Consider the following 27,481-nt stretch of genomic DNA (forward strand, 5'->3'; position numbering starts at 1 on the left):
ATTCATCTTTTACAGCTTTTGTTTATCATATTCGCCTGTTTGGACGTACTTTTAATTACAAATAGAGCGATGCCTGAGCTAGCTGAAATCCACCGCATTGTGCATTTCATCCGCCAACATCTCGTCGGCAAGACCCTAAGCAAAGTGACCACTCAAAACGATGACATTATATACGGCAAGGTAGGTACGAGTGCCGCCGAATTTCAAAAGGTGATGGAGGGCAAGAAAGTGGTTGGTGCTGGGCAGCAGGGGAAATACTTTTGGATCGCAATGTCTTCCCCGCCGCATGCCGTAATGCATTTCGGCATGGCAGGGTGGCTTAAGATTCGCGATGCTGATACATACTACTACCGGACGGACAAGCCAGAGGATAAGCAGTGGCCGCCGAAGTATTGGAAGTTTCTTCTAGAAACCGATGGAGACCCAAAGACCGAGGCTGCCTTTGTTGACTTCCGCAGATTGGCGCGGATTCGGTTGGTGGATTGCCCGGCGGATGAGATTCGAAAGTACACACCTCTTAAGGAGAATGGGCCAGATCCTCTCGCCGACAAGGACGTGGTTACGGAGGACTGGTTGGGTATTAAGCTGAGGAGCAAGAAGGTGCCGGTCAAGGCGCTTCTTCTTGACCAAGCGAATATCAGTGGCATTGGCAATTGGATGGCGTTAGTTTGCTCTACGAGATTGGATATTTTGGTCGATTGACTGACTCTTAATTCAGCGATGAGATTCTATACCACGCTAAAATACACCCTGAACAATACAGCAACACGCTGACAGATGACCAAGTCAAAGAACTCCACTCCGCCACTCATTATGTCTGTACTACCTCCACCGAGGTATTAGCGGACTCAGACAAGTTCCCTGAACACTGGCTGTTCAAACATCGGTGGAGTAAGGGCAAGAAGAACAAAACATCCGTCCTGCCAAACGGGGATAAAATCACCTTTCTCACTGTGGGCGGCAGAACCAGTGCTGTGGTCCCAAGCGTGCAGAAGAAGACTGGCCCTGTCGCAGGTGATGTGAAGGAAGAGGATGGAAGCAGTGATGAGCCTGAAGCCAAGCGAAAACGGACAGCTCCGAAGAAAGAGGCACCGAGCACCAAGGCAAAGGTGGCGAAGAAGGAGGGAAAACAGATGATTAAGGCTGAAGATGATGAAGATGAAGGCAAAGAGACGGAGAGTTCATCAACAAGACGACGCTCAACACGAAACAGAAAGTAATGATGTTTTGGCGACTCGCATCCTGAGAGGTTAGACTAGGAGCCCGTCCAATTTCCTATGGAACACCGTAAAGTTGTCGTCTCCTTGGTTTGTATCCTTCAACACAGCGAATATAATGTTGTTAAACCATCCTCGGAACTCTTGCTCTTGTAGAACGTCAAACCAACAATTCGCAACCTCTTCATTCGGGTTCCTGAAAGCGCCACACCCCAGGGCACCGAGAACCAGGCTGCGGTGCCTATTATGCACAGCAACGCGAAGGGTAACTCGCATCTTCTCCATCATTGTCATCCGGTCATTGGGGTCCTGATAACTAGGCGGAGAGACATGGGTATTCACGCCTGGATTTCTGACGGCCGCCACACTGATGACGCTCACAACAGGCAGACTCTGAGGTCGTTGGATATCCATGATTTGGTGATTGTTGTTGTAGTTTTCGCGGAAGACCACAACCGTTGGTGAATAAATGGCTTCCCGCAACTTCAACGGATAGAATCGTTTCTTGAGTGTTGCGCTTAGGGTGCTTCGATAGCAGAGAGCCTCTTCTTGGGCCATGGATCCTTTCAGCCAGCCGCCACCAGCGTGGTATTCACTGGCCATATTGAGCACACAGACCGGTTTCGTATCTCCATTGTTGGCTGCCCGCGAGTTAGTAAGTTGAATAGCAACATCGTAGCTGTCACGGTTGACAACCTGCACTCGAGTACTGAGATTTGGGAAGAACCTCGAGCTCAGCGGAGTATACCTGCTTGGCAGGCAAATGTATCCAGTAGGTGGAGCATCTGGTCTGAGCTGGAGCACAGTGGGAATGTGTTTGATGGTCTCCTCTGCGGTCGCCTGGAGAATCGCCCTTCTATTGTTTGATGCAGCACTGAAGTTCAACATTGTTTGATGAGTTGAAAAAGATGCCATCGCTGCTTTTCGAGTGGGAGTCAATAACCTCTTTATGTACAATGGCCTGAGAGGTATCTGACTCATTGAGAGGCTGAGTTGAGTTACCTTGGAGACTCGTGTGCGGCTTAGATAGGCAGGCGCTCGTGTTCAGCTGGCAAGGCAACCTCCTCACCACTGGGTGAATGAGAGCGTGAGACACTTGGCGAGCATGATGAGTCACCATACCTCATTCACTTACTCTTTTGCGCTTTAACCACAGCACTTACAAATAAGCTAAATAAATTTCGAGATACAGTTTGTTCCTGAGACGACATGGCTTGATACAAATACTGCCTGAGGCAGAGAGATTGCTTATATAAACACGGAGCTCAAATGCGCGAGGGCCGAGTAAATGACGTAATGCAAGGGACAACATTGGTTGTTCACGGTTCGACGATGACCAATTTGGATCGACAGGCACTTAGAGACTAGAAAAAAAGGTTCAATCGTTAGAGCAGGGCAGAGGATTGCATTTAAATACCGAGAGAATCTCCGCATATTCTGACTCTCAATTGCCGACAGCCATTGTTTACTACGACGTCATGCTGCCGGTACTCCGTCAAAGATCAGCTTACAGACGACTACTCACCCTTCGACCTCAGACTACGTTGAGAAGCAAGTTGTCGTCACCCTCATTACCCATAAGGAAACCAGTTTTCTGTCCAATTCCTGGAACCAGGGCCATACACACCGGCCCAAGGAAACAAGAACCAAAAATGTCCAACGAGCCAAAGGTTGACCTAGCGAAGTTCCTCCATCCTTCTGTCCCAAACCGTGTGTACGACTTCTGGTTCCAGCATGTCGAACATGACCAAAATCTCACGCTCCCAACACAAGAGGTGTTTAAGCCCTGGTTCACCAAAGACGCCGGTTTCGATCTTGAATGCGCGTGAGACACCCAAGGCCTATGCTTTAAGACAACTCGAGAAGTATACTGATAAACTACAGAACCCAATTCAAGCCAATCCTAGCCGCCATTCACCAAGCACGCCCAGAGCTACAGACGCAGGAGCAGGTTGAAGCTCAAGCTCAGCAAATCCTGGAACTGGTCAACCCTGAGTCGGCATTAGACTGGCTTGGGTTAATCATTTTCCTCGACCAGCTCCCACGCAACTGCTACCGCGGTGAAGAAGCTGCGCTCGTATTTTCATTCTTCGACCCCATCTCCCGGTTCATTACGCTTCGGGCCCTTGAGAAGAAGATTGAGTACAGTCCGGACGTACGCTACCGCCTTGCTTTGCGACACTGGTTCTATCTTCCATTGATGCACTCGGAGACTCTGAGCCATCAGGAAATCATGCTGGAGAAATACCGTGAAATGGATGGAGATGTTAGTCGTCTTCTAGATGAGCAGCCGGCAGAAGGGCTAGGTGAGAAGGATTTAGCGGATCGTGAAATCCTCGCGGGCAACAGGAAAGCCGTTGAGGCGATCTCGGCGCAGAATTTCAAGTTCCAAAAGGAACATTATGACATTATTGCGCAGTTTGGACGCTATCCCTATCGGAACAAGGTATTAGGGAGGACAACAACACCGGACGAGGAGAAGTTCCTTCAGGAAGCGAACATCTCCTTCAGTTGATTGCCAACCTACTCCATCATGCTACTACCACTTGTACATACACGCATTTAGCATATACTAGCATACACCAGGGCATAGACACGCATGCACACGCAATACACAATAACATCTCCAAACCAATCCTCCTGTCTACCACCCCCAGTTGTTGCCGTTCTCCTGCATGGCATTGAAGGCCTCGAAATAATCCACCCTAGCATCCCCACGCCTCTCGTACTCCATCTGCGCAGCAATGTCACCCGCAACCCACTCACCGTACACCTGCTCCAACCAGGCCAAAATAATATCAATCCCCACATTGCTATTGCCGCGCGAGGCAGTCCAGATATTCTTATGGACCATCCATTTCGCGCCAGCAGCCCAGTCAGCACGCACGTCGACCTGTCCTTTGCACCCATTCACTATCTTCTCAAGCTTACTAGCTTTCTCAATTATCTTCTTCTCCGTCTCCTCCACTTTGACCACGGACTTTGTAACCTCCTTGCTGGCTGGCTTGGTATCCAGCGTACCGTTTTTACCTTTTTTGGTCGCCATGTTCATACTGAACACACCGGATAGCGCTACCAGACCGCACCCCTTCCGAATTGCAATCAGGTATTTGAGGCTCGGGTAGGAGGCCGCAATAAAGTTGATCGCGGCTTCGACGGGCTCGCTTCCGAGGCAGTGGGTGCCGGCGCCCCCGGGGACAATGAGAACGTCGAGGGTCGGTGCATCGACGAAGGTGTGTGTTGGCATGATGGACTGGCCAATGGATCGTCGCGCGAAAGGGGATTTGGTTGAGACCGGACCGAGGGTGTGCGAGAGGATAGAGAGTGTTATATGGCGTTTTGAGGAGAGAGCGTTCAGGCAGTCCATAGGGCCGAAGGCATCGAGGGCATCAAAGCCCGGGAAGAGGACGACGCCAATGCGGAGGACTTTGGAGCTAGATTGAGTTTTGGATAAGGCCGACATTTTGTCTGGTTGGATGTAGGTTGCTGGGTGGAAGTTGTGTTGAGGGGGGTATGTATCTAAGACTTGGTGGTGGTTGTGAGTGAGTGAAGCTGTATATGAGGGCTTGATGGGGACTTACCAGTACCGGTATATGCTGAGGAAGGAAACGGTCAAGAAGTGGATGAGGCCCATTTGGGCATTTCCCAAGAAGAAGCCTTTATTTATACCTGGTGGAAAGGGTACTAAGGATAAGCGAGCTATCCTTGTCCGACATGAGTGAATGGCTGCTTCCCCTCCATGCAAACGGAGGATCCCACACCTCGATATCTAGATTGGTAAAGACATCCACAAATGTGGGTGAAGTGCTTGCGTCCTCTGTTTGTATGGAGGGGCACCGCCTGGGCATTGGTGCTCGCTACACGGCTTCCCTCGATAGCCACCAAAATAGTAGTTTCTCATTCAATCGTGATATTAACTGGAAGATTGTACGCATCAAACCCTCATTCAATTGGCAGCATAATTCAGTTACTGGCATAGGCATCACTTTGACACTCTATAAAGAAGACTAGTCCATCAGATTTTAAAGTATACGTTGCTGAGTAAATTCCGAAGTGAGACGGCGCATTTCTTTGGATATTCACTGAGAAACCAAATCTTGTTTGGCTCTTTCGCTTGTATTAGGTACATATCTATCTATCTAACGGACAAGGGCTGGCTCAATGCACCTAAACGTACACCAATCTACAGTCAAATTCTGCTGAATTCCAACAGTGGACTGACTCATACAAGGCAGAAAGGAAACTCCAATGCATCAGTAGCACATCACCAAGCTATGAAACACTTTAAAGCACAAAAGCAGCAAGCAGGCCAACGGCCCCAAGACCAGCATTGAACCCCAGCGACTCTGCAGCATTTACATCAGATTCTGTAAAGTTTGCAGGGGTGTTTGACGGTGAAGGTGACAGTTCCTGAGCCGATGAAGCCAAAGTGGAGCCTTGAATGGCGCTCGAGCTGTCGTTTGCACTTGAGCTGCCCTTCGAACCTCCGTCATGCACGCCAGAGGAATGACCGGTAGGGACCGGCGTCGAGGTAATTGTTACACTTCCGTGGTCGGTTGAGGCGACTTTAAAGGTCTCATCGTCGTCCTCATTTTTATCGATAGTTCCGGTAGCAGTAGACTCAGCACCTGTCTCCCTCGCGGTCGTCTTCGTGGCAGTAGCACCTGGCCCGTATCCCTCGAGGTAGCTAGGCTCATAGGTCGCAGTGCCGGTGTAATTCGGGCAAGCCGGGTTATTATACTTGGGAGGTGCACGGCCGCCGCCACAGTCGGGGATGTCGCAGATCTCGCCAGTGTCTTCGATGTACCAGATCATCGAAGCTTCGTGCCATTGGTTTGTAGTTGCAGAGGAGATGCAGCCCTCCAGATCGGTCCGGGCATGGGCAGTACCCAGGAGAGAGAGGGTGGCTGGAAGGAGAGAAAAGAAGGTGGGCTTCATTTTGGAGGCGTCTAACGGTTGATATTTGGATAGGGCTTGTGGTGGAGTGAGACAAGTGTGGAGCAATAGAATAGAGTATGTGAAGTATAAAGAGTGACTCAGTTGGATGGCTGAATGAGTGACCGATTGACTAAATTGAACGAGAGAGAGCTGAAGCAAAACAAACAGCGGCGGCAGAGTGAGAAAAGCTCGTCGCGCGAGGAAGGCACGGGGGAGACTTCAGGATCCTTTATATCCACCTTCTCTTTTCGGGCCAGACCCGGCGATGGGGGAATCGAAGGAACCCTAAAATAGGCTGCCGCTTCTTTAGCGCCAAAAATCCCTATCGGACTGGATCTCCTTCCAGGCAGGAGGTTCAGGGTCCAATCTCCTGCTTTCTACTAATTTCTAGCGCTGAGGAACAAAGAGTTGCGCTCGAGTCAGGTAGTGCTGAAATCTCCGGCCCCCAAATAACTAGGGGTTGCCCGCGAATCTAAACAAAATATTGGGGGCCTGCCAAACCCTCGAGATGAAGAAGTAGATAGAATATTAAAACAGCTTGGTATCATCACTCTATGTCCATGATCCGTGCAACCCTATGCAATATACCATATGCGAAATGTAGTACAAACGGGGTATATATCGTAAAGCGTAACATCCAACTTCGAACTACCAACCACCACCAATCTTTCCTGCCAACTCAACCACTCGTGTAGTGTCGTTCGGCGCAGCCGGCTTGCCAACGTCGCTCTCCACCTCGCGGTACGTCGTGTAAGCGAGCGTTGAGAGCGGTATGTCCGTCATTGCAGACCAGTACTGCATTGCTTTGTGAACTCTGCCCTCATTTTCGGCGACGGAGAGTGGCTGTGAGTTGTTCATCTCATCTTCTCCATCCGACTCCGCTGAATAGTAGGCCTCATCCACGCGGGCAAGCCACGCGCGTTGCTCATGCGGAGACGGCTTTGAACCCTCGGGTGCTGCTAAAGTACCGCTTGGTGTACTGATTTCCCGAGCATCTTCAATCCGTATCTGACCACCGCCATTGGTACAGCCACCAGGGCACGCCATAACCTCCACGTATGCATAATCCGTGCTTGACCCCCCACCGGCTCCGTTCCGTGATACAGGTTGCCGTCGGCTTCCGGCTGCTGGACCGGCGGCTACCTTGGCTCCTGGAAGTCTGGATACTCGCGCGGGCTTGAGCTTTCGGACAAGGTTTTGGATGTTTCTGAATCCATAATAACGGGCGGCTTTCAGGATTTGTTCACCTTCAGGTGACACCAGAGTGTATTCCACAACATCCGCATTTCGTCCTCGCTGAGTGACAATCTCGCTTCCTGGGTTGCGAGCTTGGAAAGCCAGGAGCACGCTATGAAGGTAGCCTCCAGAGGTGCCAGAGGCAATTGACTGTCTCGAGGACGAATTGTTTGAGAAAAGAAAAGTGCTGAGGGTCGGGTCAGGGAATGAGGGGCGTAATGACGGAGGAAGAGAATTCATGGGTAATGTAGGAAGTGAAATCCCACGCGACGACGCTAGGCTTAGGAGCTCGCGCGAAGTAATGACACAGTCAACGTCACGAACAGGAGTGTTGGGCTCGCTCGAAGAAACTCTATTCCAAGCCGCATCGGTTAACTCTTCTCGGCTAGCTTCGAGCTTCTTATCAAAGCAAGGCATGACTGCCAGATGCCAGATGCGAGAGGCGGGTACACCAAGTCTCTTGCTGATGGCTGTCTTCAAAAGAGTTCCCGCCAGAGCCTGGGGCGATTTCAGCTTTGATAGGTGGGGTAGGATGAACGGATGAGTCTTTTCAGCGTAGCAGATCCAGCCTGGGCATGCTGACGAAAGAACGGGTCGTTTGGGAATTGTTGAATCGCCAGCATTCGATGTCAAAGATTGACTGACCTCGTCGGCTGTCAATACCAAGACCGCTTCCCTCAAAGTATTGGTATCAACTACCCAGGTGAAGCCGCTGCCATGCTTGCCTCCCGCCCTTAATCCTTGCGGACCACTCAGAAATTGATGGATTATGTGATTTGCCTCCTTCTCAGAAATTCCATACGTGGCTGCCAAACTTGCGCGCACCTGAGGACTGACGCTGGCAACAAATATCCGGCCATCATCTGCTGTCTGCGCATTATCATCCACTACCGTTCCACTCCCGTTGCTAGTCAATCTGATCTCGGGGTGCGCATCGAGGGTATTCAGGACTTCCGCGTGCGACTGCATGGAAACCAGTACCGCCTCAGCGGACGTCACACAGCCGGAACATGCGAGGCAATCGGTGAGAGAGATCTCCGCCGGAGGTAGGTTTTCGGGTTGCACTTTGTCTTCTGTGGTAACTTCATATGCGTTCTGTTCAACCACCAGTTAATATCCATTCATTCGATTCAGGCAAACCGCCAACTTACCTCTGGATCAGAGGACTGCTTTTTCGGAAGAGATTCAACCGGCTTTATACAAGCGACGCCTGGAGAAATGAAGTCGTTCAGGTCGTCCGCGGAGAGAATCGCGCTCATTGTAGCTGCAGAGGACACCCCTCTGGATAACGGCTGAGAAAGTATACACGTGCGGGGTTGCAGGTCTGTTCGTCCCGGTGTTTTATACTCGGTAGGAAATGATCCAAGGAGAAGAGGACGAAAATAAATATATAATATAAAGAGAAGAAACAGAGGAAGAGGTACAGAAGAGAGATGGGGAGAATATATGCTTTGTCATCTGCGTGGCGATGGGCTCATTTTGATGTTCAAGCTCCGCGGGGGACGAATCGACGATAAGAAATTATAATCGGTCCACCCATGATTTCCAATCCCGGCATCGGAGGAGCGGATCACATGACGGCCAAACCACGATCGTCAATTGGAGGCCACCGATTCGCCGAAGTCCTTCCAATGTCAACATTGGTTTTGCAGTGCTTGAATCCACGTATCTACACCATGATAAGAGTTGCTCACCCTAAGATGAGGTGGCCTCAGGAAGACTGACCAGATTACCCGGCACTACATTGACAGATTACGATCTTCCCAAGCCGTGGACCTGAAATAAAGTCGGGATAATATATCGGGCATTTGCTAGTATACTAGTAATACACTGGCAAAAGGTAGGCGAGAAACTTAGGCTTGTAAGTATCCCGCCGCTTCTCCAGCTGCACTCTCAATCTCCTCGAGGTTTCTACACGCAGCAAATATGAACCGATCCGGACGGACAATCACATACTTGCTCCCTCCCAATGCTTTCCCAAGGTACTGCATATCATAATAGCGTGGTTCGGGGCGTCCGTCGCATAACGAAGACTCCGCGAACTCTGCCGCGCTTGCCAGTTGATACACTGATTTCATGTCCTGCACACCAGTTGGGTTCCAATCTTCGTCCTCAACAATATATGTGGCTTCGTCGATCCGAATTTCGCCTCGTGATAATCTCTCAATGGCGGATATTATATCTCTAGCGGATCCAAGCTCACTAGGCGTTTGAAGATAAACAAGTAATTGGAAGAGTCCCTTCTTGGACGGATTGAAGATGATGTCGTCTGTAAAGAAAACCTCCCCGGAGCTAGACTTACAGTACACCTGGGGAAGACATAAACCCCCGTTGAGATCGGGGATGAAGGGCATCCTTGGCGAGAACTGGTAGCGGACCATTCCATCCTTCCTGGGACCGAGTCGCAGCTGTCGTCGCCAGCTAGGGACCAGGTTCATGATGAACAGATAACAGGAGCGGAGGAATATCTTCAGCGGGTTTGTCTCCGAGACAAATTTTCCATTTGCAATAGTCGAGGCAAGAGATCTCTCTAGCTGCTGCTTGCGCTCCAGATACCAGCTCTCGAGAACAGGTTTGTGCCTTTGAGAGCTGGCTTCATCCTGGCGGCAAAGTAAAGCAAGGCGCCAGGCCAGGGACGCGGCATCTCGAAAACCTGATGCGATACCTTGGCCGCCGACTGCATGCAGGGTTAGCTCAACCACTCCGACCATTTCGAGTCTGAAAGCATACATGGAGGGAAAACGTGCGCTGCATCGCCGCACAAAGCAACTCTACCGTGAGACCACCTATTACAGCAGCGCGCAGAGAACCGGAATGGCCTTGACCGAAGGACGCGGATGCAGTCTTCGGGATATTGAACGTCTTGCGAAAGTCTGGAAAGACGTCTCAGGTATGCGTTTCCAATGACTGGTGTGGTTAAACGTTACTTACCCATACTGCTGTCCTGTATGAGTAAGGTAAGGAAATATGATTTCTCGTGTCTTTTCGAACGAAGCCATTTCATTTCCGTCTTCACCATCCAAAACAACGAATTCGAATCTCCAAAGCCGATCTGATAGGAGACCAAAGCGCCCACAGACAGATGGGCGTTTTGGATTGCACAGAAAACGGAAGTTCGAAGGGAAAAATAGGTCGTACACCTGCTCTGGTGTATGCCCAAGAGACCAAAGCGGAAAATTGGGGTGCGTTTCCTGTGTAGGTAGGGCTATCTCCCAGTTCAACGCTACCCATGTTTCGTCATAAAAAGCTCTGTATATCAGTCAGCACCTCCCTGGATACCGGGGTTTAATTTGAAGTACTCATGAGCTTGCTCCATTTGTATACCTAGGGGCTCAAGATATTTCTTCCTGGTAAATCCCGTCTTGCCATCTGCTCCGACGAAGAACCGAGACCGTATAGAATGAACCTCACCATCTTCGTCTCGGTACCGACAATACGTCCAGGCTTCGTCCTGCTGGATTTCTATAACAGTGCAATTGGATCTGAGCTGACAGAAACCGGAGGAAGTCATGGCGTCTCTGAGGTGTCTCTCCAGAGTCGGTTGTTTATGGCAAATGAAACCAACATGACCAGTGCCTCCTTCTGTCTTCAAGAAAAGTATTAGAAATAGACACTGGAACGGGCGAACTGGTGGAATCCTGAGCGTTGATCGGATCACAAACCGTAGAAAAGTCCATCTCGACAGTTGCCTCCCGACTGAGATCTTGCTGTGTCCCTCCAATGAACTTGAAAATGCCCATGCCTAAACTCTACATTAGTATACCTTGCACGTGATGAGTTGAAGCGAGCATACAAGTTCCAATTTCAGTATAAATCTGTTTGTATATACCAGCCCCTTGAAGCAAACGAATTCCATCTTCATCGAGGGCAATTCCTCGGGGGTCTGTCGTAATCCCGCTTTCCCTCTCGAGTACGGTGTGTTTGATAGACATGTGGCCCAGGTAGCTCGATAGCAGAGCGCCCGTTGGTCCACATCCGCAGATAACCACGTCAGTGGACTCACATCCATCGAAAGTGCTCATTGTATGTCGTGGTGTTATCCCTCAAGGTTTCAAGAACGCTCAGGGATGATGGTTGGCCCTCTGGGAGGATAAGCCAACTCCGACCTGGGCGTCTGGCGCGTAGTCCCACCACGCGCATGACTCGACTTGGACTACGGGCCCGTGGAGATGTACTAACACAGTTTATGTCTGCATGGTGGGAATGTCCCAACTTCCTATTTCCCAGCTTATTGTGGGACAACACATTAAAGTGCGGGACATTCTACCTTCTTCAGTGGGGATGTGGGACAATTCTATGTGACAGATGCGAACAGTTAGGGTGTTTATTATTCAATAAAATTTGAGAAGAGTTTCACGTAAGATGCCCTGGTATGGTCTATAATTTCGAACATTCCTTCCGCAATGTATGGGAATTGTGGTCCACAGCAAAAGGTAGGGCAGATACTCATTTCTACCCCAGGACCCGAAAGGATATGGACATATGGTTGTACAAGGAATGTACACTGTTATATTGTCCGCTACATATTTAAATCCATATTTTAGCTTTTTAACCTGCTGTTCAAGCTGTACTTATTCAAGGCGAGGTATAGTTAATAACTGGGTGTTCCTTGTGCAAGACAACCGATCAATCAAATGGCTTAGATTCACGTGACCTTCCAGAAAAAATAGAATGACTAATCACTTTTAAAAAAAGATCTCCGAAACAGCAAAGAAAGAAATCGACAAGTCATCGAAGCCTTCCTCGCCAGAATCCTTTGCGCACCCGACCGAATCCTGTCTGACAGTCTGGATACTCCGAATTGACGAATTCCGCCACTCAAAACCCCAACCATGTCCCGCGAAGCCTACCAAGTCCCCTCCCTCGGCGGCGGTGGAAATGCCTTCACCAACGACAACCTCGGAGCCGGTTCTCTCGACGGCCCTGTTGTCGCCTACCTATGCGGCGAATGCAACGCCCGCGTATCTCTCAAGCGCGGAGATCAGATCCGATGCAAGGAGTGTGGACATCGTGTTTTGTACAAGGAGCGGACGAAGCGGTGAGTTCATCTCTACGGTGCCTGTGGCGGGGTGGGATGGCTTTGATACTGATTTTCCACTGTGTAGGATGGTCCAGTTCGAGGCGCGGTGAAGCGTTACATTTGAGACGTGTTGAACGAATTTGATTCTTATGACACTCTTCGTTGTTATGATTGTTATGTGCATTTTGTGGCGCTTTTTGGAGTTGGGATTTAAGTGTGAATCATAGAGTCGCGGCTCCCTGAGAAAATATCTACGCAATGGTATTTAATCTGCTACCGGGGTTTATCGTGAAAGCCGCGTATCTTTTGGTTCCCATAAACAGTATCTGCCTGGGTAGATTCTATTGATATTTCCGACACGATTCCCATATACCCAATTACTTTTTTCCTTGATTTGGAAGATCCCTGTCACCCAAGACCGAAATTCCCGAAATTTCACTACATAAAAATAACTCAAAACATTAAAGGTAAATATCCGAAGGCGGTCCTCACGAATAACTCTACTAGAGTTTGTTCGAAACCTCGATGAAGTTTTCCAGGGATTTGAGAGCCGAGCCGCTTTCGATAGCCCAGCGCGCTCGTCGGACACCTTCCTTCCAGCGGCCACCACCTGGACCGCGCTCAGTAATTACTTGGCCATCGTCCCCAGGGCCCATGTTGGAAGTCTCAGATTCACAAATTCCAGAGGTAACCAGGAGTGCTGCTACGTTCATAAGAACGAAGCTCAAAATTGGGTCGTCCCTGGGCAACTCATTCCGTAGGATGGACATAAGTTTTGCCGCATTTTCCTTTGGCATCTTCCCTCCATATACTTCGCTCAACGGGTAGCTTTGTAGGCCGAAATCGGCCGGCTCTAGTTGAAACTCCTCTTGTTTGGCTATTGTGCGTGGGACGATGTCCTCATCATCGTCCTCCTGGTTTGACTCTTTGAAATCGGGGTTAGGGGTCTCCGAGAGCCTCCAGCAGTTTGTTTTCCCTGCACAACTAATTTCATCCAAGTCTTCCGCGCCGCAAACAACGAGGCCCTTTTTGACGCCGTTCTGGCGCAGAGCCTCCACAAACACAGGCCCGAGAGCCTGGTAGGCGACACCAACCACGCGGGCTTCTATGGCCCAATCAACAGGGTTTGCGAGCGGGCCCATGAGATTGAAGATCGTCCGCAGCCCAAGACTTCGACGCACAGTATCCGAGTACTTCATGCCATAATGGAAATTAGGAGCGAACAAGAAAGCGTAGTTCGACGCAGTATACACTTGGCTAAGATTCTCGGCAGAGACAGCACTAATCTTGGGAGGGACGGGAGAAATGGCGTTTAAGACGTCAGCAGATCCGGAGAAAGATGTTTGCGCACGGTTTCCATGCTTAGCCATGACGAGGAGGGGAGAAGCGAGAATCGAAGCAGTCGTTGAAATATTGAAAGTGGAATGGGAATCGCCGCCTGTTCCGACAATGTCGCACTGCATCAAGAATTTGGGCGTCAGAATACTTCAATACTTTAATTGTTTGGTTACATACAAGGCCACCCTTATAGTTTCCCTCATGTTTCCCCCGAGATTGAATCGCTTGCGTCAAGGCCGCCTTGTCGGTTTGAAAAGCCGCGTCCCTCATTCGGTATGAACATTTGGCGATAACTTCCGCATCCTTGTCCAGTTGGGTGGAATGTAGAAGTGTGAGAAGAGCCGCAGTCTGTATGTCAGAGAGGCGATCCTCGAAAATTAAGGCGAAAGCAGAAGCTATCTCTGTAGCCTCGACGGCAACTTCGGACGCGGGGTACGCAAGTCTCTTGAGCAGAGGGCTAATGGAGATGCTCTCCGGTTTTTGGCGAGTTTCAGCGGCCATTGGAGTCCAGTGTTGGATCAATAAGGATCCAGAGACTTTACAAGCGATGGCTTAATGTCAATCAAGTCTCAATTCCTCCGGTTGGCGTGGCTTCGCTTTATAAGTTCGATCAGGGTGTCCAACTACTAATTATTGGCGATAGCCCGGTGACACATACTTACCGCTTTCAGCAAAGCTCGGGAACAGCCGTTCGAGGAGAACACCGCTCAAGAATCCGGCAGAAACACACCGCCATAAACACGCTAGTCTAATTTGGGCCACCAGATTTCGTCCATGTTAATTTTCCCTGGTCCGATCTTGAGACACAGTTGTTGCTGGCATTCCGCTATTTGTTTGCACGAAAGGCTCGACGCGCTACCTGGTGTACACGAGGGGCCTTTCTGCCGGATATAAGTGTCCGTTCTAAATTGCGTTTCATTTTTCACCCACAATGCCTCCACGGTTACGTCTCGCAAATGCGCGGGTTCCTCAACCCGCCCGGGGCCAGAGGCTCCTCTGTCAGTTCGATATTTCTACCTCAATTCGATGTGCTAGTACGGCAACGACACCTGCTCCTTCGGTCGAGCAAATGACCGTCTCTCCTCCTCCAATTGCCAGGTTTCCTCCCTCACAGCCACCATCGCATCGCAAGCCCGAGTTCAGACGTTCACAGCTTCTCCGGCAATACACCTCTCTTATCCGCACCACTCCCCTTATGGTCTTCCTTCAACACGACAACCTTCAAGCAGTTGAGTGGTCTGCGATCCGACGCGAATTGAACAAAGCCATGCAGAAGGTGGACGATAAGATTGCCGCAGAAGGCCGGAGTACTCCGCCCTTGGCTCCCCATATCAAGGTCCAAATCATCCAGACAGGCATCTTCGAGGTTGCTCTACGTATCGTGGAATATTTTAGACCTAGCCAATCAACACTGGAAAAGGGCAAACCCCCCAGCGCAAACGACCCAGCTACACAGACATCCGCCGAGATCTCGCTTGCCGGATCCAGGGACGACCCAACCTTGACGCACGATCTCTCGCGTACTGCCCAGGCCGCTGTGCGCAATATGAAGGGAAAGCATGAGCTGTCCACTCTTCTTGTTGGTCCTATCGCTGTGCTCTCCATTCCGCAAATGTCCCCAGAGCATTTGAAGGCTGCCATGTCCGTTCTGGCTCCCAAGGCATTCGGCTACCCTGCGCCCACTCGAAGAGCGAACCCGGATTGGCACGAATTTCCTGTGCAGAATGGTCTGAACAAGTTAAACGTCCTTGCTGCTCGTTTGGACAACCAGCTGTTTGATGTCGATCAGGCGAAGTGGGTCGGAAGTATTGAGGGTGGTATTGACGGTCTGCGGTCTCAACTCGTTATGGCGCTGCAAAGCATGGGATCTAGCATTACGAATGCCCTGGAGGGAGCTGGGAAGAGTTTGTATTTCACTCTCGAGAGCAGGAGAAGTGTACTTGAGGATGAACAGAAGGGTGGCAATGGTGAGGGTGAAAATAAAGCAGAGTAAGCTGCGCTGCTGTCTTGGACATCTACCTGTATAATAAGGACCTGTACTTTTGAGATTGTTTGTAAAGATTACGATTGACTTCTAGGGGGACCCTCTCTTGTGTTAGCCCTAAATATCAAATTTCTTAACCCATAAAAACTAGATAATCCTCTGTAGAAATTAAAACATAACTAAGCTAACCGCAACAGGTCGTACACCGTGGTATCAATCATCAGCCGTCATTTGCCTATTTTCTTTCATGGCTCTCCTTGCGGTCATGGCTCTCCTTGCGATCATGGTTCTCCTTGTGATCATGGTTCTCCTTGTGATCATGGTTCTCCTTGTGATCATGGTTCTCCTTGTGGTCTTTGTTCTCGTTATTTCTCTGTCTCGTCATAAGCTTAGCATTCAACCCCACAATAGCCCTAACAAGATCCCAATCCCCATCCAAGCCAACCCAGTCCGTAACTAGGACGCCAGTTCCCCAATCAGCCCCTTCTTTCTCTCCGTGCCTCCTGCAAAGATAGTCAACAGTGGCCGGGTTCACCTTTTCGGCAATCTTCTCAGGCCAAGTTCCCAGTTTGAAGAAGTTACTTGCGCTGAGGAAATTGATATAAAACGGATGGGCCCTTGTCGCCTTGGGTCCTGGGAGAACACCAAATGGGTAGCGCGCTTCGCCAGCACGCTTGCAGTGCGCGGTCACGTATTGGACTTTCTTATCGATGTTCTGGGCTTCCAGGACTTCGTAGAAATCTTGAACGACTAATTGACCACTCGGACAGGGGGCGTTTTCACAGTTGTCAGCCCAACCGGTGGCGTTTATGCCCCAACCTCGGCCACCGTGGATGTCCTTGAGCCCCTCAAGCATGTCGAAGCGACGGACAAGGACAATCTTGCCGCGGGCTTCGCCTAGGGTGGGTATTTTTGGATCTGTATACCACCTACTCCCGTCACGGGCGTAGTGATCGCGGACGATACGGCTAAGTTGTTGATCGGTGTGATTTCCTGGTCCCTCACGTTTCAAAGAGATGATGAGGGTCTCAGAGGGGTTGTGCTCAAGGAAGTCGTTGACTTCACGTTCGAGATCACGGAACAATTTCTCTCCAGTTAGAGAAATAGGGAACGTACTGTGCACGAGGGCGAGTTCGTCCTTGGATTTATCCTCAGGAAACTTGGGTTGGACCCGGATGTCGAAGAACCGGACGCCGTTTTTAAGCTGCTCACGGGGGCCAACGGCCTGGCAGCGGACAGATGGTGGCGCAACATGGCAAGTTGGTGAGTTGTGCGTTCCTGGGATGGAGAGGGAGGAAAGCAGAGTGTCATCCTTCAGCTCTCGCATCCATGCGTTCAAGTTCGCCGAGGAGAAAACGGCGAGGTGGGATCCCGCCGGCGAGAAAATCCCAGTAAACCTAAGTTTGGCATCGTTGCTCAACGGCTTCATACTGGCAGTCTCGTTCGTGGGAACTGGAGTTTGGATTTGGTGTCGTTCACCCTTTGATTCGAACACCCAACGGATTCGCTCCTTGTCCGAGTCAATAAAGGAACGAAGATCAGTGCGAACCGTCTTGAAGGGTTCCACATGGATATCGACATCCTTGTGCTCAAAGGATTTAGCGCTGTCCTCAATTGATGTGACAGGCGCCTCAGCGCGGGTGACGTTGGTCACAAGTCTGGTGAAGTTCTTTGCTAGCGTACCGATATCGACATCGCGAGCCTTCTCAGGGGCGCGAAAGCGTTCAATGCGCTTCAGCGTAATTGGCGTGGAGCTAAGATTCCGGATGGTCAAGTTTTCAGCCACCATGTTGTAGGGTTATTTGCTATGCACTGTTGACAATGAATTGGGTGTCTATTATTGGGAGGGGGGAAAGAACATGAGTTGGGGATAAGTGCTGGGAGGAGAGATCTGTTTGACGAAGGTCTGGAACTCAGCTGGGAACGCGCACTTTAGGCTCCAAAGGATCCGTGGTTATCAGAGCACAAACAGCCCACGATGGGGCGGGGCGCCAATGAGGAGATCGAAACCAACCCTCGACCTCGCACAAGAGGCTAGCTGAAGTTCAATCCGATGTAGATCCAATTTGAGATTGGCGAACATTGAGGATCGTCCTCGAAGTTTGTCCTTGTTTTTCGCTGATGGTGGGGGAGGGGTAAGCGCAACAGACTCGGCCGGGCGCTGTTCGCAACCGGACGGCCAGCGCCATCATTGAGTATATCCCCATCCTTGCACTACAACAAAGCAGCGCTGCATCAATTGACTCTTGACAATTCTATTCCAGCCCCATCTGTATGCAAGTGAACCAGTCGGTGCTGTAAATGGCTGACTAATCGCATAAGATAGCAGAATCACATGATTTTGTATGCAAGCTTCGAGAGATTGCATCAAACCATCACCATCGTGCATCTCCACTTCCATTTCTCATTCGACCAATGTCATCCTTGAGTAGTCCACGTATGGAACCATGTTCCGGTGCGCTCAGTGTGATAAATCTTACCAGCGCAAGGCACATTTGCAACGCCATGTGGTGACCCGTAAGCATAATGAGTCCCCCTCTCATCTTCCCCCATTGACCATCGATTTAGATACCGGCCAGGCCACTACTGCATGTCCATTCTGTAGAAAATATTTCCTAAAACCGTACGCTCTTCTTGTTCTCGGATCAGTAATTGAGCTATAACTAATTCATTGTGTGCACAGAGAGGTCGCACGACGGCATAGTAAAGCATGCGCGGCAAAACACAACAAGCAGCCTGCCCCAGCAGCCAAACCAGGGAGGAAAAGACAGTCTTGCGATCAGTGTTTCTCTGTGAAAAAGGCTTGTGACAAAGGCCTTCCGTGCTCTCGTTGTCTTTCGCTAGGACTACAATGCAAGTTTGAATCGCAGCAGGCGTTTTCTCCGACAGATTCCAGCTCGACAGACTTCTCATTGCCGCCGTCAATACAGTCTTCTATAACATCAAAAGATGACACGCAATTCTCTTTCCTCCGGCACTTTACCGACCCTTCCGTAGAGAAGGACCGGCTCGCCATTGGAACAACCGCAGAATGCTCGGTCCCGAGAAATCTCGAAAACCTCTATTCTCATCTGGAAGATGCTCTTATACCACTCGACTCCATGGCGGCGTGGTTTGGTGATTTTTCAGGCTTGGGCTCTTTCTTTCAGCTTCCTTTGACCACGGAAAGTCATATCCCTACAGACTTTCTGTCTTCTGGACCGGGGCCCACCAAGCTTTCGGGACAATTAAACGAGCTGATGATAGAACTCGTTCAAACGTCCAAATCTATGGAAATTGAGTGCGCAGATAATACACAGTTGTTATACGACACTTCTCAACTGGCTTCCCTTTTCACCGTCTCCAACATTGCCATATTCGTCTCAGTCTTCTTCCACTCTCTTCATTGGCATCTTCCAGTTGTGCATTTTCCTACATTCGATCCGGGAAATGTTTCCAACCCACTCCTTCTCTCGATATTTTTAACTGGTGCAGCATACAGCAATTCATTGGACGATGCAGCCCTGTTGCCCCGACTTCTTGATGTGGCTGAAGAATATATCTTTCGTAGCGTTACTTCCCTATCGACTCAGTCCACTTTGCAGCCTCACAAGATTACAAGTCAACACTCTACGATCCAGCTCATTCAAGCTGCCTTGATTATCGAGATGCTACAGTTCGGGCAAGAGAGGGTCGAAATTAGGCGCCGCATTCGGATAATTCGTCATCCAAGTTTGGTGTCTCTTATGCGTTGCTTGGGTATTTTCCACCTGAAACGGTCAATGGCGCCTACATCTAACAATGGTGAGGATGGCTCATGGAAATTATTAGTAGCGGAGGAAGTATGCATACGCCTTGCTTCATGGGTATTTCTTGCGGACGGGTTCCTCACACTTTGTTTCAGAAATCGTCCCAGTATATCCATATTTGAACTTGACTGCTCGTTTCCATGGAAAACGGAGCTATGGGAAGCAGAAGATGCGTCAACATTCAATCGAATTGCCACAGATTATGAAGCAGAGCTCCCGCTACCCTCTGTAAGGGAAGCAGTTCGGCTGTTGCTCGACAATCCGGACCCTGGACCGATCCCTTCCAGGCTCTCCCTTTCAGCAGAACATTTGCTAATAATGATCTATGGTATGCTGCGCGACAAGCTTCAAATCTAGACAATCTTGCTAAAAAATTACTCCCAGCACTAAATTCCCTCGCATTCATGGCCAGAGTCGACTTTTTCGGGTCTGTGCCATTGGAGAAGATAAGATCTGCCGCCAATAACTGGAAGCAAATTTGGGATTCCGCATGCGCAAACAACGAACAGAAACTTCTTCTAGGATATCCGAAACATGCCAAAGAGCTGTGGCTACTACTGACGGTCACGCTTGACATTGCCAGCCAACGGACAAATCTTCCATATTTGGATTCAGACAGCGCTGCAACAGATGATTTGGGGAAATTAAATGAATTCATTAAATGGTGCAGTCGGTACATGGCAACACCGAGTGCACTAGAAATGGGATGACAAGCTATTCTTTATTTATATGTTGAGATACTAACCCAATACCCGTCTCTTACTCGTCTTTCTTGGTGCTCCGGGCTCGAAGATTCTCCTTTTGCAGGAAGCTGTCTTCCTTCGGCGTGCGGTATGTCCCTCCTAACCTATCCCAGAGAGTCATAAATTGGCCATAATTGTAGTTGAAGTATAAATGATGCATTGTGTGACATGCTGACCCGTTGACAACCACAGAATGAGATATGTACTCGGCGTCATCTGTTAAGCATTAGAACGGTTTACGGACTTCAATTGCATGATGGGAGCATGACTTACGTATCAACACTGTCCACAAGGTCACGAATGTAAAAAGCCCTAAGTAGGCACTTTTCTGCAGCGGAAACAAAAACGGGAAGATATGGTATGGAAGACTTTGCGACCAGCCATCTACCGGGTGGAAAGCGTAACTGGCGAACGGCGTCGGCACGACCCATTTGTGGTGCGGCTTGTGCAGGTGGCGGTATACGGATGGGATATGCAGCCATCGATGGATCCAATAGATCCCGCAGTCCGTGAAACACACAAATAGCGGATATTGCAACCACGTATACCCAGGGAATGGAGCTTCACTCGAAAAGTCGTACAGCTTAGACCAGCCACGCACCTCTGCGACGAAGAAAGGTGCAGTCAGGATAGCTATCACAGGAATCGCGCTCACGCCTTGCTTAATCTCGAGGCGCATTTGGTTTTTGAGGAAATGAGGATGCCGCAGGAGCCGCTTGTCCCACATTGTATGGTAGACTATGAAGCTGCCGATAAGGTACATGGCCAAACCGAAGACCCTGTGAAATGAACATCGCGCCCTTGTTAGTGCATAATTTCTCTGAAAGGGGTCAACAGACATACCAGGCCACCAGGAATAGAGACATCGCCTGTCGTACAATGTCGTCTCGCTTCCATATGCTCGCCTCCACATATTCGGACGGTTCCAGAGGGATGTAAACACCGATATGTCGGTTGTATGTCTTCTGCGATTGCGATCCTACGACCCCGACTCCATTTGGCGCCGGCAATATCGACGCGTATAATCGGTCGAAGACAAATGTGTCCAAGACGTCGAGAAAAACGTCCATCTTGTAGGTAAAAGACAGTAGGGAACAAAATAGAAACTCCCTCAGATGGTTGAAAAGGTTGGATGGCTTGGTTTATGACGAAGTAACCTTTCTTATACTGGGAAATACCTACATGATGCCATACTAGGACTGGGTAATCCCTACTGCGGCCATTCCCTACTACGGGGAATACCTACTTCAAGTTTACCTACCAGGCGCCCACACGGGAAATACCTACATCAGGGGCACTTACCCACACCGTCCACGCCACCTTAGGTTGTTCTGTCCCGGTTTCGCCTAGGCCCGAGTGGCTTGATTGGTATCTGCCGGAACTACGAACCGTTTCTCCTCCGTATAATAATTTTCGGTGGATAAACGAGCTATCACCTCTATATATATAGTATCCCAAGCCAAGCCCTGTTCTTCACGTGACTTGGCCCACCGATCCCCGAGATGCGGAGAGACCCACGTGACATTACGCTATGCGTCGGTTATCGTCGGCGGTTGGAAGCGCATAATGCGGGGAGATAAAAGAAAGGGAGAGAGGAATGTTCGCCCATTGAGAGGACTCTTGTTTCTATCCTCCTCTATCTGACTGCATACTCGACAATGAATATCCTACGTTGCAGTCGGGCCTACTCCAGAGCCTGGACATCCGCTCAATCCCGCACGGCCTTGAATAGTGTTCGATCACCTACGATATGTCCTCCTCGGCGGAGTTTCCACGCTGCTTTGGCTCTCGGTGGGATCAGATCCCAGGTATTAAAAGATGTTGGTGAAGGTGCGTTTTTTTTCATCTATCTGAACCGTCATCATGCACTGTCCGATAGCTAATCTCAATTCGTCTCACAGGGATAACGGAGGTCCAGATCATCCAGTGGTATGTGGAGGAAGGGGCTCGGATTGAAGAGTGGAATCCGCTTTGCCAGTACCAGTCTGATAAGGCAGTCGATGATGTTTGTGGACCCTGTCGTTCCGAATGGAATCTTTATGTCTCAAACTAATATATATCTAGATTACATCGAGGTATGAGGGTATTGTGAAGAAACTGTATTTCCAAGCGGATGATACTGTTCCCACAGGAAGGGTAAGACTATATACTGATATTCTAATTGTGCTTGCTAACTTCGGGTGTTTGTAGGCACTTTGCGATATAGAAGTCGACGACGCCAAGTACCCCGAAGATCATCCTCCGGCCGTAGCGGAGCCCTCTCCACCAGCGCAGACTACAACAGACTCACAGACAACACCCCAAACCGTTCCTACGTCGGCTGCTCCCTCGACTACCGATACTACAAGCAATGTACCGAAGTCACGTTTTGCTACACTTGCTACCCCGGCTGTCCGCGGGCTACTGAAGACATTGAATGTGAATATCGAAGATGTGAATGGAACAGGCAAGGATGGACGTGTGCTGAAGGAAGACATCCATAAGTTTGTTGCAATCAGGGACACGCCGAGTACAGCTGTACCAGCGTCCCAGCAAGCCGACACAGCGGTCAACCTAACGCCAATTCAGTCCCAAATGTTCAAGGCTATGACTCGGTCACTGACGATTCCTCACTTCGGATACGCTGATGAGCTCAACATCAATAACATATCGGCCTTGAGAAAGAAGATCGCCAACGACAAGAACGATCCGATAAAGATCACGTTCCTCTCATTCGTAGTCAAAGCGGTTTCCCTTGCTCTGAATGAGTACCCTATTCTCAACGCCAAAGTTGATACAAGCAACCCGGACAAGCCGCAGCTTATTATGCGCCCAAAGCACAACATCGGAATTGCGATGGATACCCCGCAGGGTCTGATAGTCCCTAACATCAAGGACGTGGGCAGAATTTCCATTCTAGACGTCGCGCAGGAAATCTCGCGTTTAAGTGCACTAGGGAAGGAAGGTAAACTCACCCCTGCAGACCTCAGCGGTGGTACTATCACGGTCTCGAACATTGGAAATATCGGTGGTACTTACGTGAGTCCGGTTATCGTGACCAACGAGGTGGCCATCCTAGGAGTCGGAAGGTCACGGACAGTACCCGTTTTCGATGAAGCAGACCAGGTAACCAAGGGCGAAGTAGTGAATTTCAGCTGGAGTGCGGATCACCGAGTTGTGGATGGTGCAACCATGGCGAGGATGGCAAGCAAGGTCAAGGAACTTATCGAGTCACCAGAGCGCATGCTCTTGAGCCTGCGATAGCCTGGCTCTTGAGTGTATTTCCAATTGTGGCGTTTAGAGATACATAGACCATAATGGAGAACTCTCAAGCATAGTGTATGCTCTGGTTGGGAATAGTGTATATTGACATGATAGTGTTCTAGGATCTGGCTCCATGTACTGCCTGAAATAACAAGAGCAACAACATCGCGCCCTTCTCTTTCCCCCAAAATAACACCAAGGGGTTGTGTTCTTTCAAACCAATCAACTCCTCCAGATCTACTACGTTAGCCACCTGACCGTGTTGACCCGCCACCCCAGTGACAACCTTCTTCCACCCGCCTTTCTATATGAAGATAGTTTGCTGAATGATCGATATTGCCAACTAACCACTAAACTATTGAATGTATTTAATGCCGTATCTAAGGGTTCACGAGCCTGGTGGCCAAGATAATACTGAAAGCGTCAAATGATGAACTGATCCAAGCGTACTCTACACTTTTAGCATGACAACAAGCTTACAAGCCCTTGCCGCGGTACTGGATGTCGTCAACAATACACTAGCACAGAGATGCTATCGTTATGAGAGCATCCGGCTCAAGAAAAGAAAGTTTCGTGAAATAGTAGTAAAAAGTAAAGTGTATTCTCACTAGCAGGCTAGAAAAAGAAATAGGGACAGGTCATGACAGAGACACGACATACGTATGCAGAAATATACATAGTGAGTAGCGGAGGAATGGCGAGGGTATATGTTGATACCGTGATAGCTGGTATCATATAGGAAGTAGATAGAATAGGTGAGTAGGAGGTTAGCCCTAACTAATCAAGATAGTTGGTACTCATTCGCTCGGAATGTATGGTATGCGCTAGTCCACGTCATACTTACTCCGCGGCCACAGGAGCGGTTGCTTGTGCTGGTTGCTGGTTGTTTGGATGCTCTCTCCCTGGGCCAGGAGTTGCAGAGCCTGGTGGGAGCTGGTGGTGTTTTTGCTCAGCGGCCTGCTGCATCTGGATCTGCTGCTGCCGGGCTACTTCAGGCGTTGGTGGGATTTCGGGAGCGAGACGATGGAGGATGATTTCGGATTGTTTGAAGTATCGACGAGCGTCTAAAAGATGAGGGGTTAGTATACTAGGGGCCACAAGTAAGGCAAAAATACAGCGGTGTAAAATAAAAAACCGGACGAATAACTGGGGACGGTGGAGTCCACCACGTGAGGGGGGCTTTTAGCGTGGGGGTTTCAGCCGGGGAGACGCCGATAATGGTGCCTGTAACCAACCGGGCCGAGCGCCGCGCAACTTTGACTGGTCCGAAACCGTGGTCAATTGCCGACGGCTATTGATGGGTTGGACAAGGGGAAATTGGCGGTGAGAAAGATACTCAGGCACCAGCGCATGCATTTTGTGAGACACAAGTTGCGAGCAATGCGTTCAAATCCGAGATGCAGTGAGATAAGAAAGGATACATCATGGGCCCGTGCAACCATGTGAACGTACCTTCGTCAATGAGAACTAAACTCAGATAATAACGTGTCGAAAACTTCATGTTGACGTCCCGGAATGTTGGCGTCAAGTCAAATCCGCCAAGGAACAAACGTATAGGAATGGTTTCACCTGCTGACAGTAAGCAACGAGTTCGTTCTAGCTGTTTTTTCTCTTCATATCCGCCCAGTTGCGCTTGTGTCTCAACAGATCGAGAAGACCGCATTTCAACGACTGGAGGGGCTCCGAAGCGTATCCAAGGAGGAACAAATGCGAAAGGCTTACCTCTAGAAGGTGATCCGTCCATGATCTTTGCCCGGTTAGCCAATCAGCAAAGAATAATTCACGGTGGTATAATTCCAAGCACTAACCTCAAATCGCACCAACGTTTCGCTCTCATTATACTCATTCGGTCGGGTCCCAGTCGTTTCTCGTCGAATAATCGATAGCTCCATGTGCTTGATCTTCAGGCGTACCAGGAGGAAGTAAATGCGTCCCACGATGACATCCTTGAGGTGGTACTTCGACTTGGAGTATTCAAACTCTATGTGCAGGCAGTCTTCGATACCGACATCCATCTTGATCGGGCTGTTGCTCTCTTCTGGCATACGATAAGAATAAACCCATAAGTCCTTCTCTCGAATCACATCCGCCATGCGTCTGGATACCGTCACCCGGACAAAGTACCGTAGCTTCACGTTGATGCCATTGTATGATTCGTATTGCTTCTCAACATTCTTGAAGTTGAAGGGGAAGGTTTGGGGGTGCTGTAGCTCGCCGGGAGCCGCGAGTTCCTGGACCAAGGATAAGAATTCGTGGTGGTTGCCTCTATCGTAAAATATCTCTATACCGTGCGCAAAGGTTCGTATTAGTAAATTGTCACAGCGATATTCCATCAGGATAAGACCGTTCGCAGCACGCGCGCATGGCTTCGTTAAGCCAGCCAGCTAGCTTTCCGTACCTATCGTCCCGATAAACTGCACTTTGATGCCTGTGTGTTCGAGCCGTTTCCCGTCCTTGGGTCTGACAGTTACAGCACCCTTGACTGATTCTCCGTCCATGTAAAGGGGCACCTTCTCCCGATGGCCCTTTTCCAACTTGGCATCCACCATCTGGCGCTCGTCGCCATCTTCAAGGACAACGTCGATGTCAAGCGGGGTTGAGAAGAATAGGGAAGTCATGTCGAGTATACCGATATATTGGTACTTCTCAATTTGTCAATTCGGCCGCGTAGGTCAGGGAACACAATCACAAGGATAACGGCCACTCGTTGAGCTCAGATGAGCTTCTCACTGGGGTTGACAGCATCTCGCATTACTGCCTGGCGGTGGCATATGTGGATTACGTAAGGTGTCCGCCTCAAGTCGTTGGGTGCAATCCAATTCACCACGCCAAAACCTCAACTGGTTGTCACTTCGAGCTTCGGGGAAGCCATAATTTGTTCCCCCCCCTCGATATGGTGAATTATATATGACACGCCTAATTGTCGCTGAGCAAGACCAGTTTTTGAAGTTACATGACTTAGTGCCTAGTCGGCAATCCATATCCATGGAGCCACATACGCTGCCAAGGAGGACCACGGTCGAACAATGGTCTCGCCCCAGCAATTACGGCATACGTAGCAAATGATATACGTACGATGAGTACCTTCGAGAGGGTCATATCGCCAGAAAGGAAGAACATTTATTGCAGGGTTTCAGAGAGACCATCAGTTCTGTGTGGCTGTGAAGCCATACCTACAACACTAAGGAATCCCATTTCCGATACCACATGAGCAAGAAATTGAAAGTCATCGTTTGCCAGCTGGCAGAAACATACAGGGATACGAAAAAGTCGGAGCAAACATCCTCAGTCATTTGTGCAGACCAGACAGGTCATCAGGGAATGTTTTCCTGCAGGAAGACATCATGCATGTTTTCCACCGCATGAGCCTCAGCGGACTTCCCCGGATTCAAGCCACACCCTTACGCCCCATTATCAACCAATCATAATCCTCCAATATATTATCTCCGATGGGATGGCCTGTCACTCAGGAGTCAATCCCGCCGTCGTCGGGCGAACTGACAGGGCTATTGGTAAAGCCTGGATTACAATGACGGCGGAGATTCACCCTGGAGAGTGATGTTTGACCGGGATCTGAATAACCGGCGGTCTGTCCACTTGTTACTCGCCCACGAAGCAATCACGAGAAATCAGGTTTCCCAGGTTGGACACCATGCCTCCTGCCTTGCATGGTTACCAGTTTACCAGTAATTTAGGCACCGAAATCCTGTGAAACCACCACCAGATTTCCAGGATATGGCGGGCAACAACACGAGTGGTCTGCCACGGGAGGTGGAAGAACCGAATCTGATAAACAAAGACCCGGGAACAGACCCGTCAGGGTCATGGCTATTCAGCACAGACGACATCTTCAATTATTGACAGGAGCAGATCCGTCCATCGGCCCCTGTTTGGTCCGTCGGAGTGAAAGGACGATGCTGTATCTTTTTCTGACGAACATCCCACGCAATACCATATCTGCCTAATAAGGTATA

General features: G+C 49.7%; 15 protein-coding genes across 15 annotated transcripts; 6 read left to right on the plus strand and 9 right to left on the minus strand.

The window, feature by feature from the left end:
• Window positions 1-69: 69 nt before the first annotated feature.
• On the plus strand, window positions 70-1,220 carry ASPVEDRAFT_138441 (putative formamidopyrimidine-DNA glycosylase; the record flags this gene model as incomplete). The annotated part of the gene is made up of 2 exons (XM_040807488.1): window positions 70-662; window positions 719-1,220. The coding sequence occupies 2 exons, from the start codon at window positions 70-72 to the stop codon at window positions 1,218-1,220; spliced, it is 1,095 nt and encodes a 364-aa protein (XP_040671424.1).
• A 30-nt stretch (window positions 1,221-1,250) lies between these two features.
• Window positions 1,251-2,105, minus strand: ASPVEDRAFT_64654 (uncharacterized protein; the record flags this gene model as incomplete). Its single annotated transcript, XM_040815741.1, has 1 exon — window positions 1,251-2,105. One exon carries the CDS (start codon window positions 2,103-2,105, stop codon window positions 1,251-1,253), a length of 855 nt encoding a protein of 284 aa, XP_040671425.1.
• A 764-nt stretch (window positions 2,106-2,869) lies between these two features.
• Window positions 2,870-3,732, plus strand: ASPVEDRAFT_32027 (DUF924 family protein; the record flags this gene model as incomplete). The annotated part of the gene is made up of 2 exons (XM_040810550.1): window positions 2,870-3,042; window positions 3,102-3,732. The coding sequence occupies 2 exons, from the start codon at window positions 2,870-2,872 to the stop codon at window positions 3,730-3,732; spliced, it is 804 nt and encodes a 267-aa protein (XP_040671426.1).
• Window positions 3,733-3,861: 129 nt separating this feature from the next.
• ASPVEDRAFT_153847 (uncharacterized protein) lies at window positions 3,862-5,082 on the minus strand (the record flags this gene model as incomplete). Its single annotated transcript, XM_040808371.1, has 1 exon — window positions 3,862-5,082. The coding sequence occupies exon 1, from the start codon at window positions 4,678-4,680 to the stop codon at window positions 3,862-3,864; it is 819 nt and encodes a 272-aa protein (XP_040671427.1). The 5' UTR covers window positions 4,681-5,082.
• A 419-nt stretch (window positions 5,083-5,501) lies between these two features.
• Window positions 5,502-6,155, minus strand: ASPVEDRAFT_32029 (putative cell surface protein; the record flags this gene model as incomplete). The annotated part of the gene is made up of 1 exon (XM_040810551.1): window positions 5,502-6,155. The coding sequence occupies one exon, from the start codon at window positions 6,153-6,155 to the stop codon at window positions 5,502-5,504; it is 654 nt and encodes a 217-aa protein (XP_040671428.1).
• A 648-nt stretch (window positions 6,156-6,803) lies between these two features.
• nar1 (iron-sulfur cluster assembly protein NAR1) lies at window positions 6,804-8,650 on the minus strand (the record flags this gene model as incomplete). Its single annotated transcript, XM_040807524.1, has 2 exons — window positions 6,804-8,486; window positions 8,543-8,650. The coding sequence occupies 2 exons, from the start codon at window positions 8,648-8,650 to the stop codon at window positions 6,804-6,806; spliced, it is 1,791 nt and encodes a 596-aa protein (XP_040671429.1).
• Window positions 8,651-9,045: 395 nt separating this feature from the next.
• ASPVEDRAFT_198993 (uncharacterized protein) lies at window positions 9,046-11,451 on the minus strand. The gene is made up of 6 exons (XM_040809271.1): window positions 11,185-11,451; window positions 11,054-11,133; window positions 10,691-10,977; window positions 10,323-10,640; window positions 10,122-10,264; window positions 9,046-10,068 (listed from the first exon to the last, which is right to left on the minus strand). Exons 1-6 carry the CDS (start codon window positions 11,411-11,413, stop codon window positions 9,245-9,247), a joined length of 1,881 nt encoding a protein of 626 aa, XP_040671430.1. The 5' UTR covers window positions 11,414-11,451; the 3' UTR covers window positions 9,046-9,244.
• A 772-nt stretch (window positions 11,452-12,223) lies between these two features.
• Window positions 12,224-12,521, plus strand: ASPVEDRAFT_87010 (Rpo12/RPC10 RNA polymerase subunit family protein; the record flags this gene model as incomplete). The annotated part of the gene is made up of 2 exons (XM_040817955.1): window positions 12,224-12,429; window positions 12,497-12,521. 2 exons carry the CDS (start codon window positions 12,224-12,226, stop codon window positions 12,519-12,521), a joined length of 231 nt encoding a protein of 76 aa, XP_040671431.1.
• A 393-nt stretch (window positions 12,522-12,914) lies between these two features.
• ASPVEDRAFT_87011 (anthranilate phosphoribosyltransferase) lies at window positions 12,915-14,250 on the minus strand (the record flags this gene model as incomplete). The annotated part of the gene is made up of 2 exons (XM_040817957.1): window positions 12,915-13,868; window positions 13,927-14,250. The coding sequence occupies 2 exons, from the start codon at window positions 14,248-14,250 to the stop codon at window positions 12,915-12,917; spliced, it is 1,278 nt and encodes a 425-aa protein (XP_040671432.1).
• A 305-nt stretch (window positions 14,251-14,555) lies between these two features.
• ASPVEDRAFT_45171 (mitochondrial 54S ribosomal protein uL10m) lies at window positions 14,556-15,915 on the plus strand. The gene has a single exon (XM_040813224.1). The coding sequence runs from the start codon at window positions 14,681-14,683 to the stop codon at window positions 15,740-15,742; it is 1,062 nt and encodes a 353-aa protein (XP_040671433.1). The 5' UTR covers window positions 14,556-14,680; the 3' UTR covers window positions 15,743-15,915.
• A 53-nt stretch (window positions 15,916-15,968) lies between these two features.
• Window positions 15,969-17,522, minus strand: ASPVEDRAFT_87013 (uncharacterized protein; the record flags this gene model as incomplete). The annotated part of the gene is made up of 1 exon (XM_040817958.1): window positions 15,969-17,522. The coding sequence occupies one exon, from the start codon at window positions 17,520-17,522 to the stop codon at window positions 15,969-15,971; it is 1,554 nt and encodes a 517-aa protein (XP_040671434.1).
• Window positions 17,523-18,180: 658 nt separating this feature from the next.
• On the plus strand, window positions 18,181-20,231 carry ASPVEDRAFT_138180 (uncharacterized protein; the record flags this gene model as incomplete). Its single annotated transcript, XM_040807466.1, has 4 exons — window positions 18,181-18,250; window positions 18,302-18,356; window positions 18,417-19,849; window positions 19,906-20,231. The coding sequence occupies 4 exons, from the start codon at window positions 18,181-18,183 to the stop codon at window positions 20,229-20,231; spliced, it is 1,884 nt and encodes a 627-aa protein (XP_040671435.1).
• Window positions 20,232-20,263: 32 nt separating this feature from the next.
• On the minus strand, window positions 20,264-21,649 carry ASPVEDRAFT_174819 (sterol desaturase family protein). The gene is made up of 3 exons (XM_040808764.1): window positions 21,108-21,649; window positions 20,538-21,043; window positions 20,264-20,480 (listed from the first exon to the last, which is right to left on the minus strand). Exons 1-3 carry the CDS (start codon window positions 21,332-21,334, stop codon window positions 20,281-20,283), a joined length of 933 nt encoding a protein of 310 aa, XP_040671436.1. The 5' UTR covers window positions 21,335-21,649; the 3' UTR covers window positions 20,264-20,280.
• A 273-nt stretch (window positions 21,650-21,922) lies between these two features.
• On the plus strand, window positions 21,923-23,507 carry ASPVEDRAFT_55508 (putative 2-oxo acid dehydrogenases acyltransferase; the record flags this gene model as incomplete). The annotated part of the gene is made up of 4 exons (XM_040815086.1): window positions 21,923-22,094; window positions 22,166-22,269; window positions 22,329-22,400; window positions 22,455-23,507. 4 exons carry the CDS (start codon window positions 21,923-21,925, stop codon window positions 23,505-23,507), a joined length of 1,401 nt encoding a protein of 466 aa, XP_040671437.1.
• A 284-nt stretch (window positions 23,508-23,791) lies between these two features.
• On the minus strand, window positions 23,792-26,525 carry ASPVEDRAFT_199016 (vacuolar protein sorting-associated protein 26). Its single transcript, XM_040809272.1, has 6 exons — window positions 25,906-26,525; window positions 25,316-25,788; window positions 25,230-25,254; window positions 24,960-25,079; window positions 24,352-24,571; window positions 23,792-24,284 (listed from the first exon to the last, which is right to left on the minus strand). The coding sequence occupies exons 1-6, from the start codon at window positions 26,123-26,125 to the stop codon at window positions 24,281-24,283; spliced, it is 1,062 nt and encodes a 353-aa protein (XP_040671438.1). The 5' UTR covers window positions 26,126-26,525; the 3' UTR covers window positions 23,792-24,280.
• Between the last annotated feature and the right edge of the window lie 956 nt (window positions 26,526-27,481).

The sequence above is a fragment of the Aspergillus versicolor genome, assembly GCF_001890125.1.
Source record: "Aspergillus versicolor CBS 583.65 unplaced genomic scaffold ASPVEscaffold_9, whole genome shotgun sequence".
NCBI lineage: Eukaryota > Fungi > Ascomycota > Eurotiomycetes > Eurotiales > Aspergillaceae > Aspergillus > Aspergillus versicolor.

Excerpts from the sequence above, each read along its gene's own strand:
- ASPVEDRAFT_198993 (XM_040809271.1), bottom strand. The coding sequence starts at position 11,413 with ATGAGCACTTTCGATGGATGTGAGTCCACTGACGTGGTTATCTGCGGA. Across the intron at positions 11,134-11,184 it reads TTATACTGAAATTGGAACTT|GCATGGGCATTTTCAAGTTC; the intron begins GTATGCTCGCTT and ends TGTAGAGTTTAG. Across the intron at positions 10,641-10,690 it reads CAAATGGAGCAAGCTCATGA|AGCTTTTTATGACGAAACAT; the intron begins GTACTTCAAATT and ends ACTGATATACAG.
- ASPVEDRAFT_45171 (XM_040813224.1), top strand. The coding sequence starts at position 14,681 with ATGCCTCCACGGTTACGTCTCGCAAATGCGCGGGTTCCTCAACCCGCC.
- ASPVEDRAFT_174819 (XM_040808764.1), bottom strand. The coding sequence starts at position 21,334 with ATGGACGTTTTTCTCGACGTCTTGGACACATTTGTCTTCGACCGATTA. Across the intron at positions 21,044-21,107 it reads TCTCTATTCCTGGTGGCCTG|GGTCTTCGGTTTGGCCATGT; the intron begins GTATGTCTGTTG and ends TTCATTTCACAG. Across the intron at positions 20,481-20,537 it reads CTTGTGGACAGTGTTGATAC|ATGACGCCGAGTACATATCT; the intron begins GTAAGTCATGCT and ends AATGCTTAACAG.
- ASPVEDRAFT_199016 (XM_040809272.1), bottom strand. The coding sequence starts at position 26,125 with ATGACTTCCCTATTCTTCTCAACCCCGCTTGACATCGACGTTGTCCTT. Across the intron at positions 25,789-25,905 it reads GCAGTTTATCGGGACGATAG|AGATATTTTACGATAGAGGC; the intron begins GTACGGAAAGCT and ends CGCACGGTATAG. Across the intron at positions 24,572-24,959 it reads TTTAGTTCTCATTGACGAAG|ACGCTCGTCGATACTTCAAA; the intron begins GTACGTTCACAT and ends CTCATCTTTTAG.